Source organism: Drosophila melanogaster, chromosome X (genome assembly GCF_000001215.4).
Source record: "Drosophila melanogaster chromosome X".
In the NCBI taxonomy this organism is placed as follows: Eukaryota; Metazoa; Arthropoda; class Insecta; order Diptera; family Drosophilidae; genus Drosophila; species Drosophila melanogaster.
In genome coordinates this window covers 1,511,588-1,521,573 of record NC_004354.4, presented here as the reverse complement: position 1 = coordinate 1,521,573, position 9,986 = coordinate 1,511,588, and the positions used below count along the sequence as shown (strand labels likewise).

At 47.2% G+C, this 9,986-nt stretch overlaps 2 protein-coding genes across 4 annotated transcripts in view, besides 1 other annotated feature; one reads left to right on the top strand and one right to left on the bottom strand.

The window, feature by feature from the left end:
- Positions 1-3,958: 3,958 nt before the first annotated feature.
- The window catches only part of inc (insomniac), a 34,137-nt gene continuing 28,109 nt past the window's right edge, over positions 3,959-9,986 (bottom strand). Inside the window, exons 3-7 of one of the 3 annotated variants that reach the window (NM_001297857.1) lie at positions 7,926-9,509; positions 6,906-7,091; positions 6,782-6,847; positions 6,533-6,717; positions 3,959-6,196 (exon numbers count right to left, since the gene is read on the bottom strand). In NM_001297857.1, the coding sequence (NP_001284786.1) occupies positions 6,184-6,196; positions 6,533-6,717; positions 6,782-6,847; positions 6,906-7,091; positions 7,926-8,111 (636 nt within the window). In that variant the 5' untranslated portion in view covers positions 8,112-9,509 and the 3' untranslated portion in view covers positions 3,959-6,183. Of the gene's footprint in view, positions 6,197-6,532; positions 6,718-6,781; positions 6,848-6,905; positions 7,092-7,925; positions 9,510-9,986 lie in introns of those variants that run through there. The other 2 variants (NM_130570.3, NM_001297858.1) reach the window with 2 other exon arrangements.
- Positions 7,122-7,384: a mobile genetic element.
- Positions 8,771-9,347, top strand: CG14795 (uncharacterized protein). Its single transcript, NM_130569.5, has 3 exons — positions 8,771-8,913; positions 8,979-9,161; positions 9,217-9,347. The coding sequence occupies exons 1-3, from the start codon at positions 8,808-8,810 to the stop codon at positions 9,276-9,278; spliced, it is 351 nt and encodes a 116-aa protein (NP_569925.2). The 5' UTR covers positions 8,771-8,807; the 3' UTR covers positions 9,279-9,347.

Sequence of the window (9,986 nt, the reverse complement as noted above, 5' to 3'; positions counted from 1 at the left end):
CCAGGAGCTTTCTTAAGTGGCAGCTTGGCTATTAAATTCTTCACTTCTTCCAGTGTGACAGCACTCGGAGGCAGGCTCATTTGAAAGGGCGATTCCAAGTATTCTTCAACCTGACGACAGAGACTTTCCGGTGCATAGTTATAGGGTGTAAAACGTTGCTCAAGGTTGTTAGCGAACACTTCAGTTTTTTCCAAGCTAGTGCGACACCAGCCACCAGACGGATTTTTGATTGCTGATTTTGGGGTGGGCTGAGCTTTGAACCGTTTCGTGATACGCCACAGTGAGTAATTTGTGCTCGCGTCAGCACCCAAGTTATCCAAGAAGGTATCTATTTGGGCCTGCTTTCTTCGAGCAAGGGCCTTATGCAGGCAGTTGGCCAGTCTACTGTGGATCTGTTGCATGCGGGGATCACCTGTTCTAGCATATTCTTTTCGAACTCTTCGTTTTAGCCTGAGCAGTGCCAATATACTGGGAGGAAGTTGAAGTGGTCTGGAGGCCTCTACTTCATGCCGATTTCTCGGTGCAGCAAGCTGAGCAGCCTCACTTAGTTTGCTCATGAAAAGGCTTGTGGCATTATCAATGTCCACCGCCTCCAGAATTTGCATGTTTACCTCACTCAGCTGTTCAAGATGGGTTTTGAATATGTTTATGTCAGCATTATGGGCAAGTAGACGTACGCGTTGTGGTTTCTTTAGCGGCGTAGCGTGCAATACAGCCAGAATAGGAAGATGGTCCGACGAGAGTTCCTGGAGAGTTTGTACATCTAGCCTGCCCATGCCGTACCCACAGGTTATAAAAAAATCAAGGGCTGATGGTGTTAACAAAGGGTTGTAAGAGTAGAAAGTGGGTTCGCCCGTAGCCAGAACTTGGTATTGCCCATGTGCAATGACTTCTTGCAACATTTTACCTCTAGGACAGGATCTTGGGTTCCCCCACCATGCATGTTTGGCATTGTAATCACCACCAGCAATAAATTTGTTGCCTAACGCAGCAAACATGGATTTGAAGTCATCTACTATCCATCTTTCTGCTGGAGGTAGATAAACAGCAGCTACAGTGACGGTCCCAACCGATGTTTGCAGTTGCACTCTCGCTATCTGCCTGTCATTAGTAGAGATAGGTGTCAGAGGGCTGTGACAAAGTCTAGATTTTATGATGACTGCAGAGCCACCTCTACTGTTACCACTGGGGTGGTGGGCGTGATACATAAGATACCCTGGGAGATAGATGCGCTGACCAACTCGCATGTGTGTTTCCGTGGTAAGCATTACGTCTATATCGTGATCGCTGAGGAATATCCGAAGCTCCTCAGAGCCCCTTGTTAATCCGCGAGCGTTCCACAATCCGATTTTTAAGGTTGGTTGAGTCATTTAGGAATACGTGTAATTAGAACCTGAACCAGTTCTCTGAAAGCTTTATTAGCCTCTACAGTTTCGTGTATAAGCTTAAATAGTTCGTCCATTCTCGTATTGATGGCCCGAATGGAGTTGTCTAACGTCATAAATTTATTGTTAATGCTATTGTCCGACGTTGGTATAACTTCAGCCTGCACAGTAGCACGAGCCCTAGATTGAGTCGTGTTGCGTCGAGCAATATCAGCATAAGAGATGTTGGTTCTTAATGCCTCAGCTGGTATGTAACCGCTTGAAGAACGTTGTGGAGGTTTGAGTGTGGCAATATTATTAGTCATCGGTAGCCTGGACCTTGGTTTTAGCTTCTTGGCTTTCTCTGCTCTGACAGGGCAGCTTTTGTCTGTCGAGACATGATCACCACCACAATTTATACACAGACATACGTCACTTATGCACAAAGCGGACCCGGTCATATGGGGACCACTACATTTACCACAAATAGGATCCTGGGCGCAATAGTTCTTAGAGTGTCCAAAAATTTGGCATCTTTGACATTGTAGCAGTTCTTTTCTACGTGTAGCGCGCTCAACAGTGACTCTGTATCTGCCAAGTCGAGTTATCTTAAGAGACTCTTTAACATTCGGGCCTTGTTTAAGATTAATATAAAACAAATTTTGTCTAGTTTTGAAGTTTTTTGTAGCTTCATTATCATCTTCGTTTACCTGAATGTTCTTCCAGTCAGACTTTCTGGGGCAATAGATATTAAGGACCTCATAGCCGTGATCACTAAATGCTTGTTCTATCTGCGAACTAGGAACATTAGCATGGATTCCTTTAAGCACTACTCTGTAGGGTTTTTCTTCTTTAAGTTGGTGATGCCAGAATTGACAATTTAACTTATTTAGTTCTTTTACAGCGGTGCGGAAAGCATCAGGGTTGGCTGTATAGATTCTGGATACACCAAATCTAGAGGTGCGGATGTAGTAGTTTGAGGAGCCAATACTCAGATTAAGAGCCCGTTCCAAGGTGACCGGATCACTTACACTTGGTACGCATATGGCTGGGGGTTTGCTATATTTAGCGGATTGTCCACCACCATCTCGGGCAGCAGAGTCTTCAATGTCAGAATCAGCATCCGACACGTCTTGCTCCATATTCTCCGCTTCAGCAGACAAAAGCGCGAAGCGATTGTTATTTAATGCTGCTGCAGTGGAGGTAGAGGCCTCCTCATTGAGTGGCATAGTGGCCTGCCTTTTAGTTTTACGGCTTGGAGAAGGGGTGAGGATAGGTAATGGGGGCTGAGACACGCCTTTTCGTTTCCTGTTGACAGTACGATCATGTGCTTGAAAGGGGCATTTCGCTTTAGATGGCTTATTGGGCAGTGATGACAGAGGTGTCGGCAGTCCATTGTCATAAGGCGTAGTTGGGCAAATGCTAGTGGTCACGGTTGTGCAATCAGTGTATGTAGGAGTACAGATCATGTTGGCCTGTACGTTAGAAATAGTGCAGGTAACACTTGCATTGGTGTTGCTGCTGATTGTCACCATTAAGCTGGAGACCGTAGATTGAGTTGGCATACCTTCCAGGTTAGGGGAAACAACTGCACAGCTGGCGCGGAGTTGGGAGCGTAATTCTCCTGGCTCAACACCTGCTACTTTCCTCATTTTCTCAAATTTATCGCACCCATTGCTAGGTCGCGATTGAGCAAATGAATTCTCCATTATATCAATTGTCTTTATACTTATGCCGTATAATGCAATTGATATTTACTAAACACGATAAGATTTACCGGTTTACTTGTAAGGTAAATTGTAACAACCTCCCGCTTGCGCAGCGCGCAGGGCGAGGGGCAAAAACAACACAGCTTAGAGATTGCTAGTTGCTGATAAGTTTCGCGAACCGAAGCCGTCACCGTTATGCAGTGACTAAAAATAGATTTTGTTTGTGAGATAAGCACACGATCTGCGCAAATGTTTGTGATGGATCACAATTACGTTTTTGTTTTATCCGCGACTTCTGTGAACACGTCCACTCGATTGCTCATCTCCCATGCGACTGAAAAAAAAAAAAAAAAAAAAAAAAAAAAAAAAAAAAAAAAAAAACATCATCGTAAAAAAAAAAAAAACACTTTATCACATGCAAAATTTTGTGTAGCATACTTTTGGGGGCTGCTGAACCTCCCAGACACCTGCTGGCATTTCTGTTCGCCTGGTACCACGACTCGAAATTTTACTCAATTTGGCCGAGAAAACTGGCCACGGCCGTCTTCAAAATTGCATGTTTCTCTATTCTAGACACCAGGCCAACAGAAACCGTAGCAACTGCCAGCTGACTGATCGAAGGAGGCAAAAACAGCTGATCACTTCCATGTTGCCCCCTCCATTTGCACCTTCCAATACGTCTATCCACCAATAGGAAACTAGATCAATTCAACAAAACCGTTAGTTTTGGGATAACTGGAAGCTAGAGATGAGCAAACGCGTTGATTTTTTGTACGTGTCACGAATTAGGCACGAGGTTTCAGCTAGTTCGGATGTATTTATTTGACCGTGCTGAAAACAAATGTGCACGCCCCCATCTCTAAGCAGCAGCAGAACAGACTAATTAGCTGGTTCCTTAAAGCACTTTTATTAGCTTCGAATTTGTCCAAGACTTAGGATTCTGAGCCACCAGTTTTCTCGTGGCGGCCAGCAGGATACCAGCAGGAAAGATCTAAATTTGCCCGGGGGACATGCACATTAATAACATAAATATACAATTATCATATATAAAAACTTAAACAAGAAAATTTAAGATATTAGAAGTAAAGAACGCTTTTGAAGTGTCCTTGCTGAAGTTTGGTACATTGCTTCGCACTTCCGAAGCTTTGTTCCTTTAAAGCTTATATTATCGGGCTTCGGGTTGTGCGTCCTTGATAATCCCGGGAGTATGGCTCACCACCAACACGAATCCGGAGACCACTGAACTGCTGATTGTCATACTGCTTCTGTAAAATCCTTAACCAGTTCCCGCACTTGAGCTTTTTCGGAAGGCTTTAAAGCACAAAGCGCATTCACAGGACGAAGCTGCTTGGGGATGTTTTTTAGAAAAGGGTTCCAAGTTTATTCATATATATTCATATTATTTGAGGGAGCAGCATCCAGGATCCGATCCAGCTCCAGCTCCAGCGACAGCCGGGTTCTGGGCGGGACTGAGCATCCGCGGCTGCAGAATACAGGATACAGGATACAGGGTACAAGGTACGGGGCACAGGCTGTTTAAAGTGGGTATGAGTACATCCTTATGGAGTTACAGTAGGGGTTAGGCTATGCTATCGTATTATTGTTAGAGTTAAGAGTTATCTGTACTTGTTGCCGTGTCTGTACTAACTTGCAGTGGCCTTTCTCTGTATTGCTAAGTGCCAGACACTGCGTCCGGCGTAATCGGGCGCTGCGGTTCTACTACTTGCTAGTGTAAAGGTTCTTCGTCGAAATAATCCTCGTAAGCATAAGTTATACTCTATATAATCTGCACCAGCTGTGCTCGTAAAATAAGTCAAAATGGATACAAAATGGGTACGAGTAGGTGGCGACGTTCTGGATCATCTTCAATTTTCGCTTGTTTTCTTTTTCGTGTATAAATTAGTAACTATTTAAAATTATATACATTCATGTAGTACTTATCATATTATAGATATCATGCCTGTCTGTACAAAACGTCGCCGGATAGGTTTTCATTTTCGTTAATCATTTTCTTTTTCACACATGTATATCCTCACTATAATGTATTCGCATGTATGTATTTTCTTTGAGTGCAAGTTCACATAAATTCAGTCGTGATTCAATTGATTTCCTAAAGTTGATCTTCGCCTTGCTCGTTTTCTAAAATAAAGCTCAAGGTAGTAAAACCGGGCCTACACAAAACGGACCACACGTACGCTCCTACCGCTCACCAGTTCAAGAGTACAGCAAGCAGCAGAACTACGGAGCAGAACTCTGCGACTCTACAAATTCCGGGGGACTCGGATTTCGGGTGCAGAGGGCCTGGTATTGGTATTGGTATCGGTATCGGTATCGGACACGTAAATGCAGCTCGAACCTAGTGCGGTACTGTAAGTTAGTTGGGTGCTTAACCAAGGGAATCGCGACTGCTCCAGCGAAGTGTCCGCTGCGTCGTCAGGGTCGTTATTGTAAGCACGATAAAAACTACTAAGACTAACCCTACAAACTCCCGCTAAATGTGTATATACCTAGCTTATTGAGTGTCCCAGTAGCCCAGCGGCTCGGAAGGATCCTCTGCTAAATGTCTGGCTAACTGACTGACTGACTGGCTGGCTGGCTGGCTGGTTCGCGCGTGCCACTTGAAGCAAAGCTTAAGCTCGAAACTGAGTCTAATTCAGCCGCCTGGCTATTGGGCGCAACGAAGCAGGGCTGGTTTCTTGTTGCTCGTACAGTCGGGTCTATCTGGTTTACTACAAGTTGAACACATGCACGCCCGCACACACTTCGTACAGTGCGCAAAACGGCCACAAGGGCGAGAATCGAATCGCAGTGGTACCTGTTAACTTTGTCTCGAATGCAAATGAAGCGTAGTCTCCCTGCGGGCTCTGCTTTGGTGATTCCGGCTGATCTTGGTGGGTGATCTGTGCCTGTGGCTGAGTCTGATCTGATCGCGTGTGGTTTGTGGTGTTTGATGTGGCTGTGGCTGTGGCTCGGGCTTCCTTGGCTGCATCCAATTGGTGTTGGGTCGGTGTGGCTGAGTGGCTGATTGTGTTACTGATTGGGAATGAGTTGTATGTTGATGAAGTTCGGTATTTAAATTTTCAAGGGTTGTGTGTGAATATATAGCGCGATTAAATTCCAAGACTGTAATTAAACAGAGATAAAAAGAGCGTAAGTCACAGGCAGGGAAGGCAATGTACTACAGTCATTGAGCATACGAAACTTCTATGTACATATACGGTATACATTTAATATATTGTGCGTTGCTAACGTAGCGCAGCGGATCAGTTCCACTGTTAATTCCGCTTTGACATTAAGTACATGAGCATATGCTTGTCGGCCTTCAAAATGCTGTCAAATTCTCGGCTCCAATAGCTGCTATTGGTCACCTAAGACAGCACTAAGACAGCACGGGCGCCAGCAGAGAAACACCGAAAAAGAGCGAGAGGGCGTGTTGTCGCTGCTCTGCAATTGGCTTACATTCGCGATCCCTTCTGCTGCAGGACCTTGGCCCGGTCGTTGAGCTCCAGCTCCCGGCCGGCCGTTGTGCCACACTCTTTGGATACCACGCACAGGAACTCATTGTTTTCGAAGGGCCCGTAGTTCGTGTACTGCATGCTGATCAGCTGCTCGAACCTCCAGCCATCCGACAGCGTTGAGATCATCTGCAAAATATGAAGTAATGATCGGGTAAGATTTGTAGTGCGCTCCGTTCGATCAACTACTCACCTGGGTTAGTTCCTGCTCGCGGCACTGCAGCACACGATAAACGCGCTTCTTGTCCGTTTGGGGTCGCTGGAAAAAATGACAGAGATTAGCAGGGTAATCACTGCGGAGGGATGGTGTGGCTCACCTGATCCCTGTGCAGGATGCACTCCTTCAGCAGCGCTATCAGCTGCGTCACGTTGTAGAACTCAGCCTCCTCCAGGACGCCTTCCTCTGAGACGCCATCGAGCACAAGCTTGCCGTGGCGCAGGTAATTGAGCACGGGTGCAAAGTATTTGGGGTCTCTGTCGATCAGGTAGGCTCCTGTCTCGTCCTGCAACCGAATTACTGATTAGTATCGAACCAAAGACACTAGAATAACAAGATGCGTAACGGCCATACATTGGTTTGGCCAAAGACACTAGAATAACACACACATAATGCACACATACAGTTGTCTGCTATCACTTTATGTGTAGAAAAGAGCTGTTCGCTGTAGCGCTCTCAGCTCTCTCACACTCTAACAAAAATTCGAGAGAGCCTGGAGCCACCTCTAGAGCCACGGCGAAAAAATCGTGTGCCAAAAAATCGTATGGCGTTACGCATCTTGTTATTCAAGTGTCTTTGATCGAACTTTCCGGGATGGGTACGCGGGTTGCAAAGCTATTTAAGCTTCAACGGTGATGAGAGGGGTCAGGGGACTGTTTATTTATACAAAAACCGAATGGTCAGAGCGAATGTGCCTGTGTGCCCCTGGCACTGGAATTTCGTGCTGCTTGGGGGGCCACCGAAATATTTGTTTGTCGATTGACCGTGTTCATGTTATAAGTAAGTATTGTCATGATGATTATTTGGTCTGCCCAGTTTCGAGGGGGTTGGCTGACCTTCTGGGCGCAACATTGCAAACTAGCACACTCGGCTGCAGCTGCAGTTAATGTAGGACGCTCTCTCGCGCTCTCTGTGCTTGGCTGCTTGTTTGTTCCTTTTAGTTTCTGGCCCATGGCCCATGGCCCCTAGCCCCCGTCCCTTTGGCCAAATCGGCGGACCCCCGCCGCATGACCTGCATTGTGCACACTTTTCGGATACCTGTGATGTTACTTATGGACTGACTTGTCACTGAATTTACTGGGGAGCTGCAATTAGCGTATATAGGGTACGGAACACTCACCCGATCTGATATCAAGTCGCAGTCCTCCTGAATCAGACGGGAGAGGAACGAATTTGGGTCACGGGAGAGCGTCGTCTTTGTGGTGAGGAAGTAGGTACCGCCTACGTTCAGCTTGACCCACTGGTCGGTGCCCTGTTTTTTCAGCACGTTGGGGCTCTTGCGCGAGTTTATGAACACCGTGCTCATGATGGTGTTGCCGCTGCTGCGGTTCGGGTGCTCCGCTGGGTTGGTGCTCCTTTGCTGCTCGTGCTCCCACTCCTGTCCTACTCCTGCTCCTGCTCCTACTCTTATTGTCCGCGCGATTCCCTTGCTTGCTGGCGACGACAGCCTCAGCTCATGCTTTTCTTCTTCGCTTGCGTCTTTGTTGCGTTGCTGCGCCTTGTGGCCTGGCCTTCGACTGCGTCTTGCTCTTGCACTCTTGCACTCTGTCGCTGCCTCTGTTCGCTGGGGGTACTCCACTTGGGCACGCTGACTACGCCGATTTCGCTGTTTTTCGACTTTTTTTAGTTAACTTGGACTAATTAATTAATTCATTAATAAACAAGACCGTTATCGATAGCATGCGTCTGCCGATGTCTGATCTCATCGGGCGTGCGGTACTTCGATAACGAACTCCTTATTTCACGTGTCTATCGGGCTCTTTCTGACGTTTGCTGTCGAAATATTAAACCGCGGTGTGTGTCCTAGCTAGATCGGTGGATACCACCGCTAGGTCGGTTTCTATGCTTGCTAAAAATAATTTGTGCATGGACTATCGATGAATCGCTGGAAATGTGCGATACTTTCAGTTGCCGCCCATGGTGAGTTTCTCAAATTTAAATTTAAACTTTTGCTTGGCCAAGAGACCAGTTTGTGTGTGGCTTTTGGACCATCATCATCACTATGACCGATCTTCTGCCGCGATTGCTGGTTCTGGTGCTGGTCTGCGCCAGCGTCTCCGCCTCTCCGATGCTGTACAAGCTGAATCCTGAAGAGAAGTACGAGGCAGGTGGGTGCTCGATGAGATGAGTTGGTTATCTTGCCACCAACTATTATTTCACCCTTTTTCGGCAGACCTGGTGCCCGTCTCCTCCACCGTGATTCCGCTGACAGTGCTGGAGGTGAGCTATGGGGCAGGCGGGAAGCCCAGCGAGGAGTACAAAGCGGCCTACCTCCGCAAGCTGCGTAAACAGGTGCTCCAGCGAACAGAGAAGGGCGAGGGCGTGGGCGAGGACAGCGAGGATGTCCTGATCACAGGTGGGTTCCCTCCAGTTATGCACTCGATCCTCCACTGATTTATATCCAATCGCAGTGAAGACGCAGAAACTGGAGAAGGCCAAAGTCAAGGCCGTCCCAGCCACACAGGCGGATTGAAGTGTAGCAACTTGGCGCTGGTTTTCGTGCTGATGTCATGGCGAACTTGGCATAAAAAACAACTAACCGAATCGCCGCAAATCTTGTTTTGACTTGGGCCTAATTGGGCGCGTGTGGGCGTGTTGGATGACGCATCTCCGTTGCGGCACACGTATGTACATAGGCGCAAAGAGGCGAAACCTAATACGGAGTTGCAGAGTTGACAGGAAGCTGCTTGGAGCGGAAGGAAGTCTGCTGTCAACGAAATCGAATCAAATATAATGAGCTTGGGCGAGGATGCTCCCTATTCGATTGGGATAACGATGATAACGATGTTGAGATAGCCTCCACAGCTGCTAGGGGACATTAGAAGTGGTCTTGAGTAATTTCTCCCTTGGTCAAAGGCTGAAAAATCTGGGCAGCACAAAAGAAAGCGAGGCATTAGGAAGGAGGCCAAAGGAGGCGATGGGGATGTCTGCTGGCGTGTGCGTGCTGTCGAGGGCAGTTAGTCAATTCCTCCGCCCGCTGCGCTCCACTGCCCTTCTCCTTTGCCTCTTTAGGGCTCAGGTGAGACCTTCCTGCTAGGCTGACTGTCCAAACAGAAGCTGACAAGCACATCGGACTGCTCTCTTTCTTGCTGCTATCTTTGAGCCCGTCCTGCTTTGTGCAGAGCCGTCAATGTAGCTGTCATGGGCAAGTCATAAGTTGCATGGCCACTGAGGAACGTGT

Bases quoted from the DNA above. Each gene is read 5' to 3' on its own strand.
- CG14795 (NM_130569.5), top strand. From the start codon at position 8,808: ATGACCGATCTTCTGCCGCGATTGCTGGTTCTGGTGCTGGTCTGCGCC. The intron at 8,914-8,978 runs GTGGGTGCTCGA...CTTTTTCGGCAG, and splicing joins TGAAGAGAAGTACGAGGCAG to ACCTGGTGCCCGTCTCCTCC. The intron at 9,162-9,216 runs GTGGGTTCCCTC...ATCCAATCGCAG, and splicing joins CGAGGATGTCCTGATCACAG to TGAAGACGCAGAAACTGGAG.